We start from the raw sequence: 20655 nt of genomic DNA on the forward strand, positions 1-20655 counted from the left end.
AACAAAAAAGATGCCAGGAATTTCTGATCGATCTGGATGGTCAGAGCTAAGAAGGAGACAGTGTTTCACAAGTCCTAGCTTGAACTCAGAATGTTGTATACACGCCCCGGTTAATCTAGAATGTGAATGACAGACGCTGAATCATCTCGAAGTTCGAGACCTCGTAAAGAAATTTCTAAAATTGGTTCGAATATATTTGTTTTAATATAAAAAACCGCTTGGTTTGATTAAAGAGCTCAGTGTGAAATAAATGTTAAGAAGACATTGAAGAGTCATTATTACCCCAAAACATAATCGTCAAATAATATTCCTTATCCTTATAGAATATCAAGTAAACTGCAAAATATATCCTGCAATCTAAAAAATGCAGGATAAAACTGTAAGCCATTTAAAATATTATTATACTGGAAACTATTCAGGATACCGTGGACTAATTTTGAAAACGGGAATATCAGGCTATTATTAAGCTATATAAAATACAAACTCCTTTAATATGAAACAATTCAGAGACAAATTCTAGGAGTAAATCCCAGATGCGGAATTTAATTAATCACAATTGATTATCAATAATAGATAATGTGAAAATATAAGTGATATTAAATATTTAAAATATTTATTAAAAGAAATTTTCTTGAAAAATAACAATAAGAATGTAAAAAATTGGGAAGTTGGGAAAGTTCAAGCACTATATACTGTATATATTGAGCTGCAGGAAATCTACGGGAAACTGTAGTTTAACTAGAAAAGTAATTCATCCAAACGATATCATAGGCAAAAGCTTTCTTGGATAATAACATGATAAAAAAGGAGAAATGTATAATAAAAAGATATAAATATGTATGAAACTCCTTTATTTTTAAAGTATTCATTAGTTTTAATCAAATATCCATACCAAATTTTTGGATCAGACTGTTTTCAAACATATTTTAATTTTAAAAAAATTTCACGAAGTAGTTTATCCATTTAAATTAAAAAGCATTTTTTTTTGTTTATTTGTAGAAGATTGGAGTTTTGTGTTCAAACCTCCAATAACATGCAAGATGGTGGGTAGCAGTAAATATGCTCCTCTGACAGACTTACCAAGTCAAAGTTTACCACAAGTCTCCCTGCCAGCTAATTTTACGTACAAACCATCATGGATGCAACATGTTGAAAAACAACAAACCAATCAACAGGTTAACAACAGCGTTACCACTTCCAGCAACCAGAATACTCCAGCTACTTCATTACCTAATAGTGTTCATCAGGTAAATAAATATTTTTATTAAAAGAAAGGTAAAGAATGAAATTATTGTCTAGAGATAAATTTTTTACAGGAATTGTAGGGCATTTTTTAATTAAATGATTTTTTATAAGTTTTTTATCCTTTCACTATATATTATTATGGTGTAGTGTAAATCACACCACAAACCTTTGTGTTGCATTTCTTCAAACTTAAATGTAACGTCTATGTTCTGTTAGTGTCAATTTCAACTTTTTTCCCGTTATGTGAAAAACTACATTAAAACGAAATTTGCGACATTAATAGGAAACTTTATTAAATATAACATCAATAAAATGAACTCAATTTTAAATTAATAAATTCATAATTTAAAACCATTTACTCATCAGCTATAATTATTTCATTAAATGTTCAAAATGATATCTAACAACAAATCTCGTACAACTAGTCGCCTGTCTGCATCATCTTCATTTATTTCCAGTGCCAGGTGTATTTTGTTGAAATGAAATTAGTAATGTTTCAGAACTATGCTGACACAAGTTCGCGAAAAACCAAATTCTTGAGTTCTTTTTTAAAACTCCCTTTTCTTAACAGCTACTAATCTTGTTTCATGAAATTTGTTATCTAGTTTTAATACACATGAGTGATGAAATTGCCTATCTTGATGAAGTTGATCAAATAATTTTTGTTTTCCTTGCAAACTTGATTTTTTCAAAAAATATGGAAATAATTTGAAGGCGTTCTGCGATAGAATGGATAATTTCCATTCCTACCAATAGTTCCAATGGCTAAACTTTTTGCAAATTTCTTTCAATGTAGTCTTTTACGTGACCGAAAAAAAAACATTTTAATAAATTGATACTTATTCACAAGAACGAGTTAAAATATAAAAAGAACAATACGGATGCCTGAATTCTCCAGCGAAATATTTGTCTAATGATGTGTCACGCATGGTCTATTCCATGTATATTATATTGATTTATTGTCTTTCAGACATCCATATTAGACATGGCACTCCTGTTTGATTTTTTTATCTCTTCGTATAAAACTTTCTGTATCTGGGGTGGGTTTTTAGGTCATCTACCCATATCATCTGTGGACTCCAATCTGTATAAATTTTATTCCACCTTTCGGCTTTTTGTTTAATAATTCGAGGGATTTCCACTTAACTTTTATGACATGTTTTATCCAGATATTTCTACTTACTATCTGAAATTGTTATATTGACCATTGGTAATTATTTTTTATGAAAAATGTATTAAGATGAGGGTACAATAAATAAGACTCGTTTCTTTATCGCTCTTAGTAAGAAATGCATCATAACCATCTATTTCCAATTTTTTCTTTTACCTTGCTGGAGAAAGTAGATTACAGCTGTTAACTTCTGGCCTAGAAGCGCTGGATCTATGCTTTCCAGGCCGCAAATCAAGTGACGTCAAAGAAAGCGACCCGATCTAGATAAAACCAATCAGAAAGCCACATCTATCACAGCCCTTAAGGCTTTATTTAAGCTTTCAAGCAACACCTAAATATTTTTGGAAATAACAAATTGAATATTGTTTATATATGTACTTAAAGAACTTGTGATCATAAATATCTGGTAGGATGAATTGATTTGATGTAACACTTTTTTTATTTTTAGAATACAAACCTCTTTCCTCCTAGTCCGTTACATAGCGCCGGTACTCCTGGTAGTTTTCGACCGCCACCACCACCATATGAAATGGCAAGTCCAGCAACGTCAACGGCCAGCTCATACCTCAATAAGAATCTCAATTCCGTGGAGGCTGCACCAACGCCAACACCCGGCATTCCTCAGAGAACTCCAGAAGCATCCAGTCTTGTGCTCAACATTCTGCTCACCGACACTGCCTTTAACATATTCAGAGATCACAATTTCGATAGTTGCACGTTGTGTGTTTGTAATGCTGCAGGAAAGGTAAGTTGTTTGTTTTCAATTAATCAATAAACGTAAAAAGATTGCATATTTCATTGATAATTTCTACATTGCCTTTTGAACAGAATTATCTCAATAAATTATAACACAATGAAGGTTCTGTCAGCTTTTAATTGTCAAGAGGGAGTTAAATTTGTATTCATGTAAAATAATTTCAATCTGCATAAGAATAAAGGTAAAGGAAATCATAGGGATCTGGTTGACATCAGACCAAAATAAAATAGGCTCTTTTCAAAGATATCTCCACTGAAGGAAAGACACTAAAAGAAGATATCAATTTAAATGTGGTTGTAATTAAATATTCTAGAAATAAGAAACGATGCTCTAAGAAAGATTTTTTATGTTACAGAGATTATTAAATGAAAAAACTTGTGATAAGGGGATCAAAATATAAAACAAATATAACTAACAGCAATCTAAAATCCAACAATAAAGTAAAACTCCTAAACTCCTAAAAATAAATTCCGTAAACAACAGAAAACATTAATTTAAATGATTAAAAACCTTAATTTTTTCTATTGTTGTATATAGTATAACATTATAGAAATAATTATATATTTTTTATAGCAAATGAAACTATCTTCTGATATTGACGAAAAAACCATTATCGTTTTTTTTTTTATTATTTTAGGTGGTTGGTAACATTAGGGGAGCAGACGCGGGCATTTATTTACTTAACACACAGAGTGACAAACAGCATGCAAGCGCACAACCAAGTAGTCCCTATCCAGGTAGTAATATGGGACAACCGCCACCGTATGGTAGTATGATGAATGAAGATCATCACGCAAATGATGAAGATTCGATAAGGTGTAGTTGTGGATTTTCGGCTGTTGTTAATAGAAGGTTAGCATACGGTAGTGGACTGTTCTATGAAGACGAGGTAGAAATTACAGGTGAGATAGTCTTTAATTAACATTTGAATTTTTAAGGTTGGTAACCTCTCTATAATTCAAAGTTATCACGAGTTCCCTACAAAATCTCCTTATATTTCGAACTAAATCAATACATTTTTATGCACTTAATAATTCAAACGAAAAAAATTATTGCTATATAACAAAACGACGCGTTAATTCGAACTCATCGGCGTCCAACACTCGACAATTTAAAGTTTGAGTAAAGAGAAAGAGGCGGAAAGATTGTAGTAAGTACAGTTTAAATTTGTATCAACGCGCCTTTGTTTTTGTTATGATTAATTTGACTACACACTTATCACGAATTGGTTTGTTTAGTTATTAGTTACTGTTACTTTTTCGTCGGTATACAGATTAAAATTTTGTTAGTTATGAGCCCTTGAAAGTACAAATGTTTAACGATTGCTGAAAAGAAGAAGTTAATCCAAAAGGTAGAGGAAGGTGAGAAGAAAAGTGATGTTGCAAAAGAATTTAAGATTCCTCTGATTACTCTCTCAACCATAATAAAGCACAAGGAGAAAGAAAATTAATGCCGCTCAAACTACCGGAGTACCGAAAATAATTACTAAAGGTGAATTTCCTCGTCGAAATTGTTAAGCTCGTTTTAGAATCTCTCGACAAGCAGCTAACTGCAAAGATCACGTTTCTGACAGCTATTTTACTGATTGACAAGGCATGGAGAGGTGTAACACCCCTAACAATTATCAACTGCTTCAAAAAAATCCGGTTTTTTAAAAGGAGATCAGGAAAATCTTCCAATACTTATGGATGATGAAGAACCAGCAATAGAACCATTAGTTGACATCAGCGGTGTGAGTTTTGCTGACTTTGTTCAAGTGGATGAAGATGTTGCTGTCTCAGGTTCACTAACCGATGGCGAAATTTTATCTGCGACATGAGTATGATACATCAGAACCTTTGGAAGAGGTGTCAGTTAAGGAAGCAAGATCCTCATTCGATATTTTACAAACCTTCTTTTTTGTCTACAAAACGAAAGTGATGAAAAAGCATTTCAGGCACTTTTTCTCTTAAAAAAAAATTATTGAGCAGCCTGAGCAGCAGCAATGTGCTTTGAAGCAAACAAGTTTAATACAGTTCTTTGCAGAACAGAGAACAGAGTTCTTTACAGTTCTTGGAATAATTTTTTCTCTATAATGGCTCGTTATTTTCGGGGTTTATAGGTCATTGTCTGGAATTGTTAGTTCTTGGCATTTTATCTTCAACTGGAGGAGACATTATTAATAGCGATGCCGCAATGACCATAGTACTGTGTTACTTATAGTCTTTTTGTATGTCTCAGGGATCTGTTGGTTGGTTTAAAGCGGTATTGGAATTCTCTTAGGCCTAGAGGAAGGTTTTCTTTTTTCTTCACAGGCCCTTATCTTCATGAATACATTTGATCACGTGTTTTAAATTTCGACAGCTCCTCATAATATTCTTGAATAATAGTGTGATGTTACGCCTTTTTTGTAATTTTGAATATCCACATTATGCAACTATATTTAATATTCTTTTTTAAAAGTTTATTTATATTTGACTATTATACTGTTTGTAATAGAGACAAACATTTTTTGCTTAGTAAAAGGTTTATTTAAAAATAATAATTTACAGGTATATCTGAGGACCCAGGAGAAAAGAAAAAATCGTCTCTTCTGTCATTCCTTATTGCCACAAATTCTGTGAAACTAGATCCAAGCATCGACCGTGACCAAATCGATGTTATGCCACACAGCCTTATAGAGTTGGTACGAGAACAACTGGTATTCATTCCTAACACCACAAATTCATTATGTCGAGTGGCTGGAGGTTATATGAGGACGAAGGTTAACATTCATACTAGTAATATTCACCTCCTGGAGTATTCTGATAGCCACGATGTGACCTGTATAGCGTTGGAACAGAGTAAAAATTGTTTGGAAAATATGGGCTTGTGCAAGGTGAGTATTGCTCGTATTTTTGAATTCTAGATATATATATATATATATATATATATATATATATATATATATATATATATATATATATATATATATATATATATATATATATGTGTGTAATTTCAAACAAATAACAAATTCAAACATTGGGAATCAGTGAGAATTCCACTTTTATTTTTTTTTTAAATATAGTAACTGTAATATATATAGTGATATATATAATACATCTATAAAAAGATTGATAACTGACCCAAAGTGTGACAACAATAGATGTGTTATTGATGCAGATCTTAATCTAATTCGACTTGAATTATATAATGCAAATGCCATATATTTAGAAAAAAAAATATCAGTACAGGAATCATCAGGATACTTAATCATAGTAAGAACTGAATATATAAGAATAAACAGAGAATAATGTGTTAAAATTTACATAGCTCCAGAGGGCAAAGGTGAAAGAAATAATCTAAAAAAGAAATGAAGGTAAAATACATAAGAGAAAAAAAATCAAACAAAAAAAAACAAACACCTACCAAACAACTAATGAGAAAGAAATATAGAAGAAAACCAACAAAGAAATAAAAGATTAAACATGGGAAATAGACATAGTAAGTTGTGTTAAAATAAAAAGGTTAAATGATATAAGTAAAATTAGGAAGCTGACCAAAGAAATGGTAAAAGGCTGCATTATTTTCACCCAGATTGTGAGATTACATAGAAAATGACTTAAAAAAAATCTTAATGGTCATATACGGTGGCAGTAAACGTGTTAATTTGACGTGTTACTTATATATATATTAATGAATATCGACAAAAATGCAAGTAAAACAAGATCGAAGTGATTATTGTTTAAATTGGTATATGAAACATACCTTTTGTTAATTACATTAAATACTTAAAGTGAAAACTGTTGTAGACAGGCTTGACAAAACTGTTCTTTTTTAGATGGAGGGAAATTTCAACTTGCATCAACATAATATAGTCGGTTTGTAGTGTAACTTAAGTTGCATACATTTGGCGCAAATCTCAACTTAGTGCATTTTATTATCAAAATAAATTAGCTGTTTATTGACCTTTCTTCTAGTTTTCGATTTAGATCATTTCATTGATTATTAAGTTGTGATTATTAAGGACACGATTTCTTTTTCTTGAAGAAAAAGTCCTAGAGGCTTGAAACTTATGAGTTCTGAGACATATTACATACATTCCTCGTGGTATAAGCAAGAATCCTATTGAATTTGACGATAGGTCTTCTTGTTTCATATTCATATTCCATTTCTTTTTCTTAAAGAAAGAGTAGTCTTAAAACTTGGTACATATATTCCTCTTCGTCTAAGAAAGAATTTTATTGATCTTGTCGCATTAGAATTTCTCATATTCTTATATCTTCTCTCTGTTCAAGAAAAAGCTCAAGAGTCTTGAAACTTGGTACTTCGGTTGTTTTTGGTAGGTAGAAAGGTTAAATGTGGGGCACTAGATCTTCTCATATTCTTATGCCTTTACTTCTTCTTCTTCCTTCTTGTATGTAGGCTTTAAAGCCTGTTTCTTCTTCAATATTAGTCTCCTAAATTGTTTAAATTATCGCACCATCTTTTTATTTGTCTGCCAGTACTTCTTCGTCCATTTGGTGACGTATCTCGTGGTATTCATACTATCCTATCCTCTGTCATTCTACTAATGTGTTCATTCCACTCCTGTTTCCGTTTTGTCACCCATCCATTTATGTCTTTTATATTGCATGTTCTTCTTATGTTTTCGCTTCTCCCCCTATCCAACAGACGTTTCATTGATATTCGTCAAAGTATTTTCATCTCTGTTGTTTCTAGTAGTCGTCTCGTTTTAGATGTGTCAGGTCTTGTCTCCGCCGTGTATGTTAATATAGGTCTAATTGCTGCTTTATAGATTCTTGTTTTAGGTGTTTGTTCTTCCAAATTGTGTCATTAAGAGATCCCGTCGCTTTACTTACTTTTAAGCTTTGTTGTCGTACTTCTTCCTCAACATCTCCTTCTAAACCTTGCTTCCTGCTTTATTATTTTCCCATTAATTTCGATTTTACATCGTAGTGGGTATTTAGATGTTGTCATACATTTGGTTTCTTCTGCTGATATTATCATATTGTATTTCTTGGCTGCTGTATTGAAGATGTGTTAATCTTTGGAGCTCGTCTTCTGTCTCGGTGATTAATGCGGCATCGTCTGTATAACATAATATTTGGATTTCTTTGTTCCCCATTCTGTAGCCATGGCCTTTACGAACTGCTTGTATTATTTCGTACATTATTATATTAAGGAGAAGTAGGCTTAACGAGTCATCCTGTCTGACTCCGCTTTGTACTGATAATATACACTGTGTTAGTTTTCCATTTATCTTTGCCTGTATTCGATTATGGAAGTAGATGTTGTCGATGGTTTGTATAATATTGATTGGTATGTTTCTTTTATACAGTAGGTGTAAGACGTCTTCGACTTGGATGCGATCGAAAGCCTTTGTCAGGTCTATAACACATAGATATGCTGTTATTCTACTCGATGGCCTTCTCTGTGTACTTCTCTTAGTACAAATACGGCACCTACGCAGGATCTTCCGGATCTGAATACTCGAATCTATTGCCTTTAGTTTCTCTGATATTAACATTAACTTTGAATGATTAAATTATAAAAAAAAAAAAAAATAGATAAACATTTTATGGTTATATTATTAAATAGGTTGTCACTTCTTTCGGTATTCCCCCGAGTGTAACAATATTTTTAGTTTTCTGAAAATTGTCGTACCAATAAAAAATGTAACTTTTAGATTAATTACAATATTCGCCGTAATTAATTGCAATATGTTTAATTTTTAGATGGAAGATATAAAACAACCTAAAGCCTCTCAGACCATCACAGTACACAGATGGCCTTTCCTTAGGGCCACTGGACCTCAATGTAATCAGGATATAGTCAGGGTGATGAGAAGTTTGCAACCTCTATTGCAAGAAGCCATCCAAAAGAAATGCCAGACGAGGCTGTGGGAAGCACCTTCTGCTGTCAAGGGACCACTTACATGGAGACAGTTCCACAGGCTTGCTGGTAGAGGTAGGAATAGTGATTACCTAAATTTTATTTGGCTATCGTTGACAAGTTACTTTAATTTTTTTAAGATTTAAATTCGCTGAGAGTATCAGAAAAGCTGAGCGTCATTTATCGTTTTATCATGTTATTGATATATACACGATTTTGTTCACACATGTCAATTAACACTAATTTATATGAATTTATGTTTTTCATACTCTCATCCAATTATATTTTCATCTTATTTTTCTTGTTTTAATTATGTTCCTTTCTTTATACTAATTTTTTTAATTAATTTATATTTAAATGGGAATAAGCCACAATTAAAGGTTAAAATACGTTTAATGACGTTTCAATTTCCACTTCGGAAATCGTTCTCAAAATACTAATATTTGTATTTTGAGAACGATTTCCGAAGTGGAAATTGAAACGTCATTAAACGTATTTTAACCTTTAATTGTGGCTTATTCCCATTTAAATATAAATTAATTTAAAATGCCACAAGAAAATAGCTTCAGAACAATTTTTTTTAATGTTTTGTATTCATTCGGAAGTTTTTCGTTTTTGATCTTTCTCTTAAGTGCTACTGTTTTATCATGTTCTATGCATACCTTTGTAGAATTATTAGTTTTGTTTGCGGATAGAGTCACTGACTAGTTTTTGACAGGTTTCGGACCAGTTAGGGATTATTGTTGTGCGCTGGCGCGATTATTTATTAGTTTTCAACTTTAAATTCTCCGCGAACGATTTTCGGACATTTGTTACTGTTTCTAACCTTAAAACAGATTAAAATTTTATTCTATTTGATTCTAATTTTAGTCTATTTTTTTGTGTTCTATCCTATTTTTCTCTATTTTATTCTATTTTATTTTAATTTGTTTAATTTTAATTTAATTTAATTTAATTTTATTTATTCCATTTCACTGTATTTTATTTTATTTTAATTTTATTTAATATTATTTTATTTTACTCTATTTTTATTTTATTCTATTTTATTTTATTTTAATAACCAGATTCTGACTTATTGCTAAACTTAAAATTTATCTAACATTATATATGTTGTCAAGTCTCCTTTCAAGAAAAGGTAACATTTCAACGTTGTCATCGGTGATCGTTTAGCTCTTTGCGTTGCTTTTTCTGTCTCGTGAAATAAAGTCGTTGTCTATTCACCAGGTGAACAGCTAAATTAACTACAGTGTTCTAATTAACTTCGTTGTTATTATTTGGAGCCGCAATTCCAAGTACAGCTTATGTCAATATATCAATACTGACATTTATTTTGGTAATCATAGCTTCCTTTGTTAATCATAGCATGGCGCCTTCTACTAGTTAGTAGACGGACCTCCGACGGACGGAGATGCATATCCCATGCGTTGTTATGTGTGACTAAATTATTTTCTCGTTTTCTCGTTTTCTCTGTGGTCTAGAGTCTAGGTGTCGGAGGGGATTGGAGAAGCTACCTCGTACGAGGCAATGTTGCCGATTTTAGCGTTTTATGTAGTTTGCAATATATAATCCAAAACTTAACGACTGTATGGACTATTTATTTATAGTTAAAATAAATAGAAAAATTTCTTTAGTTTTAAATACTTTTATAAAAATATGTAATTTGTTTTTTTTATTAGGCACTGATGACAGATGTGAACCCCAACCAATACCATCAGTAATAGTCGGTCACGACAAAGACTGGTTGTCGCTCTCTCCTTATGCCCTTCAGCATTGGGAAACTTTACTGTTGGAACCATATTCATATGCGAGAGATGTTGCGTACATCGTTGTCGCCCCCGATAATGATGCTATTTTACCTAGAGTAAGGACCTTCTTCAGGGAACTTTCCACAGCTTACGAAATGTGCAAATTAGGAAGGCACAGTCCTATTACTAAAGTACTTAGAGACGGTATTTTAAGGGTGGGAAAAACGGCGAAGACGAAACTAGGAAACGAACCTGTCGAAGAATGGTTTACTTTATTAGGAGAAGGAGAGACGACAGACATGTTAAAATTATATGCACAGGTAAGAAACTTAGCAATGCTCTTATTGTATTAACAGAATTTTTGTTGAATTGTTTTGAAGCAGCATTGAAATAGCATGCAAATAATAAAATATTTTTAGGTATGTAAACATCACCTAGCGCCTCATCTCCAGCAAGTTCCTATGGATAAGACATTGCTGGATCCACCTCAAGATAGTACTACAGACCAACCAACACCAAGCCCTATGCCACCACCAAGTACACCGGAAAATGTAGGAAGCCAATCATCTAGTTCTACTATTTCGGACAAAGCTCCAACACCAAAAAGCGATCAAGGTAAACAAATTTAAATGCTTTTACTAATATTCAACAAAATTTAATACTAAACCTACTAAACATTGATGTCGTAAATGTATTTTTTCTTTTAATCATTTTTTAATAAGGTATATTTGATTTTCTTAACGTCTATGGTGCTCTTCAAAATATTTACCAGTCACTAGTTAAAACATTGACAAAACTTTTAGATTAGTCATACTAATAGTCCAATCTCTGTTGTACAAAATGTATATTTGTATGTACTCTCTTTAATAGACGGCTAAGAGGAATTGTTCTTGTTTTGAATTGGAAACAAGTTCTTATTTTTTCTGTTTAAATAAATTTATATAAATTTAAAAACGTTAAAATAAACTTATTTTAAAGTAAAATTGGGGCGTTTTCCCAGTAAAAATAGTAAATTGCAATGCCAAAATTACCATGCTACAATAAAAAAGCTTTTCAATGCAGAACAATATAATCTAAGTAATTATTATTCAACCTTTTATTAAAACTTTGTATGTTTAGATTGTAAAATTTTTGTTCATTTTCCAGATGGCGATGGCCTAAAAGATTCATCTCCAATAAATAATAATTCTGATCCAGTCTCACACGACGATGATGAAAGAGAAGTACCATCCGTAATTGTTTATCTCGTGGAACCCTTCACGCTTGGCTCTGATCAACCTGAACTACAGAGGTTGGCTTGTTTGGCACTTTTGAGATGTTACCAATCTATTCTAGCTGCGGTACCGGAAAATATCAGGAATAATATTAGTGTTCAGGTAAGTAAATCCTTTATTTGACGTTTTTAGAGACTAAAAAAACACCAATAATAATATCTTCCAAGATATGTTTTTCACTGATATGAACATAACTAGGAAATAAAGGAATTATCTAAAAAACAATTTGATCCAGGTATCTATTAACTATCATCGTCAACATTCTGGCTTTACAATCCTGCGTGGGTCCTAGTCTCCTCAAGAATTTCTCTCCAGTCATCCCTATCCATCGCCTTTCTCCGTCAAGAACGTATTCCCATATTTCTCATGTCTTCATCGATGTTATTAAGGAACCTTGTTCTGGGTCTTTCTCTTCTTCTCTGGCCAATGGGTCTATCAAGGAGCCTTTTTCTAGCTGGGTCATTTTGTTCCATCCGCATTATATGCCCTATCCACCTCAGACGTCCTATCATTCACTGCTCCATAGATTCGTCTTAGTACTTTTCTTTCGAAACATCCTAACATTTCATTACTTTTTGAGCCATTGCTCAATTTGGACGGTATGTTTTCCCATCAAAAAGCTGTGATTAATCAACACACGAAATTGTTTTAAATCCATTGTTTATAAAAATAACCCGCTAGTAACTGTGTAGTTAAAGAAGTGGAATAAAATGATGTTATAAATAATTTAAATATTTATATCATTTTCATACATAATCAAGGGACTAAAACAAGTATTTTGCTCTCTTTATCAGAAAAAAAATTGCACATAACTGTTATCGTTACCATAAGCTATGTGTACCATAAGCTAAAAAATCTATTTTTCCAAAAATAATGAATAATTTTTTTGTTGTTATTTAAAGTATTTGATAAAATGATAATTTGTTTTTAGATAATTTCGTTAGAAAGCATAGTGGAGTTAAACAAAGCAAGGAACCGAAATCGACACAGCGATCACATGAGGGCGTTGGCTTTGAATATCTTCTCACAATGTAGGCGATTACTTTTACACTCCAACAACGTTAAATCTCTAACAGGTTTTGGAACAGCTGCAATGGCCGATCAGTTCCTCAAGAGCAAAGATGTAAGTAAATTATTATTGTTATAGGTTTGACCCACACTATAGACCTACTACCTTTGCTATAGAAAGATCGCTTTCTCGGTTCGTTAAAATATTTTTTAGGAGAATCGGGGAGTTTATTCAAATTAAGGTCTTCGATCCCATTACGTTTCGAAAGTATTTTATCGGAGTAAGTTCGGATTTACTAGGATCGAGAGTGTGTATATATTTTTCTGACTGCGCCCCACTCTTTCTTAAAGCCGTTTTATTTCAGCTGAGTGTGAGCAAATTTATCTAAAAGTGAAATTATTTGAAAAATTAAAGTAGAAATAAAAAAATCCATTTCCATGTCCATACCATAAACGTTTTGTATAATTTTTTGTATTGTATCTTCTTACTTCCAGTACAGTAGGGTCGACCGTTCATCTTTTTTATATCTACATTAGTTATTTGTTGCGTTGGAATTATTATATTTTTCTGTCTCTCTGTGCCGGCCATTCTCAATAGTTTTTGCTGGTAACATGCACATATTTAAAGCTTCAATGCAGTTCAATGTTCTAACTTTTATTGACCCGGTTTCTGCACCTTATAGTATGGGCTAGATGTAACATTTAGTCGTAACCGTAACCCTAAAGGCAAGTTTTCTTTTCTCAGTTTGGCAAACGTTGTTTTAGTCATACTGATCCGAATTTTAACCTTATTCTAGCAGTATTTATGATTGATATTAGCGCCTAGATTAGTACCTACTTCGTAAAAAAATTGACAACGGGTAATCATTTTTTGTTAACACCTTTGTTAGCTGTTTTTTTTTCTCCCTGAAATGTATTTTCATTAAAGTAGACGTTTTGAGCTCCGTCATATAATGATTTGATAATTCCCTTTTTGATGTTTATGTTGTGATTTGAGTGGTAATTTGAATATCGGTTAGTGTGGGATGGTTTTCTTTGAACTTTGGTTACATATCCTTTATTCTCTTTTGTGATTAACACATCGAAAAAAGGAAGTGAGTTTTTTTGGTTTTGTACTTTTTTTATGGTGAATTTGAACGATTGTTCTTTACTGTTAATGTTCTTTACTGTTAAATAATCAAAAGTTTATTTAATGCTTCTGGTCCGTGAGGCCCCTTCATATACTGTGGGTTGTTAATCCAGAAATTGGTCTTCATCTTTAATGGAAAATTTACCTCTTGCAATCCAATTTTCCACGGTCTGCTTACCTCTTAACCCTTTAACACAGTTATTTGATGATGGCCCTTACTTAAATTTTCACAATTTCGGTGGATTGGATATCCTTTGCTACAAACTTAATTGCGCAAATCTAGTTTGACTTTTTGACATAAAACTATACGCTGGCACTTCAAATAAAAATTATTCTTCCAATAATTACCAATATATTGTCGTAGTTTAGATAATAAAACTCAATTTGAAAGGTCTAATTTATTTTGATTAGAAGTACCATGCTTTTTTCCATTATTACTAGACTTATCCTACATACAAAAAATAAGAAAATATTCGTACAAAAAATTGCACACTAACACAAAAATTGCAGTTACAATGAGTAGTTGTATACTATATAAAAATGTATGGAATATATTAATAAAACCAAAGTATAGGATAATTAATTATATTATAACTAATATAATAATCTCAATAATATCAAATAATAAGAAAGTCGGTGAAAAGGAAATATACTGAACTGTAATTTTTATCTGTTTTATTGTTTAGATCTGCTATAGAAACTGCTAGAAACTACTAGACAAACAACATTTATGTCTTTAATTTCTTTATTTTCAAATTTCATCGTAACAAACTAACGATAATCATTAGATCTGAAGTAAAGAAAAATAAAAAATTTAAAATAAGATTTTAAAATACCCTGTAACGATACATTTTACTCTTATATTCACTATATAGAAGTATTTCAAATATAATCAATGCTTCGTACAGCTTATACTGATAAAAAATCACTGGTTTTAATTAAAAAAAAAAATTAATCAATGGATTAATAATTGGACATTTATTTGTCTAAACTATATATTTTTATAAACTCAAGATGTTCTATGTTTAATAGTCCATCGTATATCTAAGATAGTCTTTAAAACTTTTACTTTATGTAACACAAAAAAATATTGTTTTTCAAAATACAATCTTATGTAAAATATCCAACTTTTGTAAGGTCTCCTTTAAAATATAGATAATTAAAGAAAAGAATATAATAAACAACGTACTGCTTTGTTAAGTTCATTACTTATTTTTGCAAATTAGCTCACGGTTATTACCACACCGTATTAGGCTTCGTTGTGATCATAGCTCTAGACCATTCTACTGTTCTATTTAGAGTTTTGGCAGGTCCCCTAGTTTTGCATATTTAATTAAATGAAAATAAAATAAAAAATATGTGATTATATAAATTTTTGTATTATTCCTACTCATAACTTACATCAGTTTTTCAGTAAAACACTGAAAACTTTTGATTTCAAAACTTCCGCAAAATTTACTATAATTTATATTTTTTTATTATCACTACAGCTGTTTCGGTAGAGTGCCTTTCTCAAGTGATCTATTTTTGGTATGCGTTTACACTTTATAGTCTTTAACTAAATAAGTTGAGGAGGAGAGAACTGTTTGTCTTAAGTTGATTATTCAGAATTATGTATGTTTTTTTTTAATTTGTTCATTTCCATAGATTCTAATAAATATAGCTTAAGACCTTTATTTTGAATGTGAAGAATTTGAAAGTCGTCATTAAAAGAATGATTATGCTCTAAAAGGCGAAGTGCATACGTAGAATCTGTTTTTCTATTATTGAAAGCCCTTTTATGTTCTGATATACGTTTGTTAAAAGTTCTACCTGTTAGACTGATGTAAGTTTTTGCGCAGTCGCCACATTTAAGTATGTATACACCACTGTGTAAGTGCTTTTTCTTTTGTTGTGTCTCTTGTTCTTAATACATTTGCCCAAGTTGTTCTAAAAAGCTGATGGTATTCCTTTCTTTAAAAAAAATATGTTTTTTTGTGTTTGGCTATTTTTGTTGATATGTGAAATTGAGCAGAAGGTACAGGGTTTTTTATCTGGTGGTGGAAATACTAATTTCAAGGCTTTCTTATGTAGTTTTTCAATAGGTACTTGCTCTAGTTCATACTTGCTCAGAACTTGTATCTGTGTATAATTCTTCTGTTAGTGGCTTACAACTATCTTACTTCTTTGAGTTAATTCGCATAAGCAATGTTTCGTTGTTATAATATCAATACTCTTTTAACCATCTATTAGTACATAAAGGCATTTTTGAAATATTTCTGTACGTTTCTATCACAAGAAATAAAACACTGACAAAAGTTAGTTAGGTAGTTAAAGTATTAAATTATATAGGTAAGAATTTATTGTTTGAAGCTAAAAAAATAATAATGGAATTGCTTCATTAAGTACAAGGACTTTTTGAGCAAGTTCGATTGTTCTGACTAACTACACGATACTTACGGTATCTTGTAAGTATACACGCCTCATTTCTGTTTCCAGTTTTGAAATATTTTTTTTAATTTTCTAGGAAAAGAACCGAGCTGCTTATAAATTGTATACTCCACCGTACATCCTAGCACCTATGAGAGGCAAACAGGAACCAGCGGACGCCTTCAGCAAAGGCGCTCAAGAACAAGCTTCCGTCCTTTACCTTAGCTACTGTCTCTCCGAGGACCAGAGTTGGTTGTTAGCAGTCGCTACCGATGAAAAAGGTGAAATATTTGAAACCATCACCATCAACGTTGATATTCCCAATCGAAGCAGAAGGAAAAAAGCGTCGGCAAGAAGAATTGGCTTAGAGAAATTGATGAACTTTATTTTGGGAGTTATGTCACAGAGTGTGCGACCATGGAGGCTAGTTGTCGGCAGGCTGGGAAGAATAGGTAAAACAATTAAATCTATTAATCTTCTATATATATATACATATTTATATATTTATATATTATATATGTGGGGATAAAAATTGAAATGATATTAACTACCAGGACTAGATCGGATTTAAAATTCGATTATTTTCAGCGATAAGTCTCGAGTAGTCTACACCCTGTATAACAGATTAGATTAAACATGTTGATGGTGGGTCTGATAATTCAAGTAGACACTGATAAAATAGGAATGCAGAAAAACAGAAAAGAATGTAGAACAGCGATAAGAAATATATAAAGGAAAAACAGAAGAAGAAACAAAGATAAAAGTGGACTCTAAAATGCGTTTAACAAAATAAACTCTTACGCTTTACTAGTCGGTGTAAAGAAAAGAGTATAAAGTAGAAAAAGTAATTGTTATAAAAATATTCCGCTAATCACCATAATTAAAAGCATTTATTTAGTATTACATTAACTATTAAATTATACATAAATTTTTATTGTCTACATAGGTCATGGGGAACTAAAAGGTTGGAGTTGGTTACTCAGTCGAAAAAATCTCCTAAAGGCGTCGAAAAACCTTAAAGAGATCTGTAATCAATGTTCAATGATGTACCCAAGTTCAGTTCCATGTATTCTAAGCGCCTGTCTAGTCAGTCTTGAACCGGATTCCGTTCTTAGGCTCATGCCTGATCAGTTTACCCCAGATGAACGATTCAGTCAGGTAAGAAACTTTGGATTGTTTAAAAATATTAAAAAAAAATTTATTATTTTATTATTATATTTTACATAAATGAGGATTTTTCTGAAAATTTGTATTATTATACACTTCAAAGTAAAAAGAAAAAGATACAGAAAGTTGAGACTTATTTTTTGCGATTTTATTGTCGTAATTATTGTCCACTGTTCAGCATGACAGGTATATTTATCTTGATGGTAGATGTCCTGGCATCATCTGTGTGTTCTGAAAACATTAGTGCTTTCAGAACTTTATTTTGAGAAAAATAGCAGTGGAATTGGTTCACGATTTTCTACAATAAACCAAAGTTTTAATCAACATCTACAGTTTGACAATGATCACCTTGGTATTTAATGAATTCCAAATTTTTTTAGTGAAAGGAAAGAAGATCTTATTGGATTGGTCTAAGGTTATGTTCAAAATATAAGTTAAATATTGATTCTGGTGATAAATAATGTATCTAGATGTAGCACTCAACACTTTTAAGCATCTAAAATTGCGAAAAATAGTTAAGTAGGCGAAGACTGAAAACAAAGTTCAGCGTCAGTTCATTTTTCAGAAAAACTAGGCTTCAACTACATTTTTTTATGACTTTCTACTTATATTTAATGTTTCTTTTTCCTTCCTGGTTTCTTAAATTGACCTGTGGTCATTTTAAGAAACATTTCAGAAGAGATTGTAGTAGAAGCACTAATTTTAACCAGTAGTTTTTATAAAAAAAATAGTATATCCATTTTATCCCGAGTTTACTGTGTAATCCTCATAATTATAAATACAAGGATGAAACTGTATATCTATATGTATTGATGGTTTTAGGTTTCTGTCAACTCGCAGCTCTCTACTCCACAAGATGTTAGTTGTACGCACATCCTGGTATTTCCTACCAGTGCTACCACTCAGTCTTCTCAAACTGCCTTCCAAGAACAGCACATCACTGCCGAGTTTGGCGACGACGAATTATTCAGCCCATTCGATGACGAAATGCCCGAAGGCATTGACGGCATGAACGATTTTAACGACATTTTCAATTGGACAGAAATCGTTCCAGGCGGCGGTCAGAGTCCACCTGGAAGCCCACGGAGAGAAGAAGGTGGTGCCGGTAGTCCTAATGGTGGTACTAATGTAGGCAGAGAAGGTAAGAATTCGTTTAACTAATCTGTAATTTGAAATTAATTAACAAATAGCACATTGAGAAGTAGGAGAATAATGTCGTGTCTAATTTATGTCGTCCTAGACTTACAAAATATGTTCTGCACTTTAAAATAACTGATTTATGTCAATGGTATGAAGTTAACACCAAGTCACTGTAGATGAAGATCATGCAGTTGCAAAGAAGAAAAGGTTAACGTTTGGGCAGGTTTTATAGGTGATTATATTAAGGGCCCTATATTCGTAGATGAAAATTTGACAGCCAAAAAATATTTAAGCATGATTAGAGACGAAGTTGTTCCTGCGTTAGCCAATTTATATCCCAACGCAATAGACCCGAACCTACCGAATGAAAATGTCTAGTTCCGGCAGGAAGGGACAACACCTCATTATGTTTTAACGATAAGAACTTACACGAAATCTTTCCAAGTAAATAAATTAAGTAAATAACTGGATTGGACGAAGAAGTACTATTGAGTGGCTAGCTAGATCGTCAGACCTTACCTTAAGATTTTTTTTTCTGTGGGGTTATCTCAAGAACAAAGTATATGTAACACAGCTAAATTGTATTGCAGACCTCAAAGACAGTTAACCAAACTTAAAACAAAGTTCAGGACGAGTTTTATACGAGACTGTTATTGAAACAAAGTGGAGAACATTTCGAGCATCAATTGAAATTAATGTATTGGCGATAATTATATTTATAATTTTAAAATTTCACTTTATATGATTCATAATCGACCCTACATTATATAGTTCGTTAAGATCAGTTTGTTAAGAAGAATTTAATAAAAATATACAGGGTGTTTTATTAAAAATAAAGATTATGGACTATGCTAGACTTGTGTGAATAACCCTGTACATTTAAATCTATGTTTAAAAGCGCAAATTTGAATTTAAAAGTTGACGGGTCTCGGCGTTTTTTATGATTTTCTAAAATAAGGACACAAGCAGTTTTATTCCACACAAAGTGGTTTCCACACAGTATATTCTTTATACAAATTTATTACGGAATAAAAATGAATCTTTGTTCAATTCTAATTCAACATTACTTATAATCACCAAACAATATATATTGTAACAGTTTTTGTAAAAACTGCTTCGGGATCAGTCGTTGTGTGAATAAACAAGTTGTTATTCAACGCCCCAAACTATATTAACTTCTTCAATATAGAAAAAGATTGACAAAGCATAGTCTACAATTATTGATCTTCACTGGTAAAACGTCAGGATCAGAACTCTCAAACTAACTCAAAATGTCAGGGGACTTAAACTTTTTACTTAAAATTTCGATATATTTGTTAAAATATTATGTGTCATTAAATATTAATATATTTTACTTTATTACAGGTACACCAATGATCGGTGGAATGAATTCTAAAGGCATTGAACCGAGTGAAGAAGTCGGAGTGGTATTACAACAACCGCTTGCATTAGGATATTTCGTATCGACGGCTCCAACTGGTAAGATGCCTCGGTGGTTCTGGTCATCGTGTCCACATTTAGAAGGAGTGTGTCCGGCATTCTTGAAAAACGCATTACACTTACACAGCCCCAATATCCAACAGAACTCTGATGATTTGTTGCAACAATCTGCGGTGACATCTCATCCGCTGGATTCTCAATATACCACAGATGTTCTAAGGTACGTTTACATTAATTATTCATCACTGGTTTTTTTACTTCTACTAATAATCATAGTAAAATTTGGGGGTGTGACAACCCTGGGTGTCTAAGGA

The 20655-nt window shown here is 31.9% G+C and overlaps 1 protein-coding gene across 2 annotated transcripts in view; it reads left to right on the forward strand.

Moving 5' to 3' along the window:
- The window catches only part of skd (mediator complex subunit skuld), a 185262-nt gene that overhangs the window by 151902 nt on the left and 12705 nt on the right, over positions 1-20655 (forward strand). For both annotated transcript variants that reach the window (XM_072541134.1, XM_072541136.1), the window contains exons 10-22: positions 1000-1247; positions 2865-3161; positions 3811-4075; positions 5705-6030; positions 8873-9104; positions 10706-11094; positions 11194-11389; positions 11921-12150; positions 12980-13171; positions 16692-17046; positions 17541-17752; positions 18584-18902; positions 20267-20561. In XM_072541134.1, the coding sequence (XP_072397235.1) occupies positions 1000-1247; positions 2865-3161; positions 3811-4075; positions 5705-6030; positions 8873-9104; positions 10706-11094; positions 11194-11389; positions 11921-12150; positions 12980-13171; positions 16692-17046; positions 17541-17752; positions 18584-18902; positions 20267-20561 (3556 nt within the window). The remainder of the gene's footprint in view (positions 1-999; positions 1248-2864; positions 3162-3810; positions 4076-5704; positions 6031-8872; positions 9105-10705; positions 11095-11193; positions 11390-11920; positions 12151-12979; positions 13172-16691; positions 17047-17540; positions 17753-18583; positions 18903-20266; positions 20562-20655) is intronic.

Source organism: Diabrotica undecimpunctata, chromosome 8, assembly GCF_040954645.1.
Source record: "Diabrotica undecimpunctata isolate CICGRU chromosome 8, icDiaUnde3, whole genome shotgun sequence".
Taxonomy (NCBI): Eukaryota; Metazoa; Arthropoda; class Insecta; order Coleoptera; family Chrysomelidae; genus Diabrotica; species Diabrotica undecimpunctata.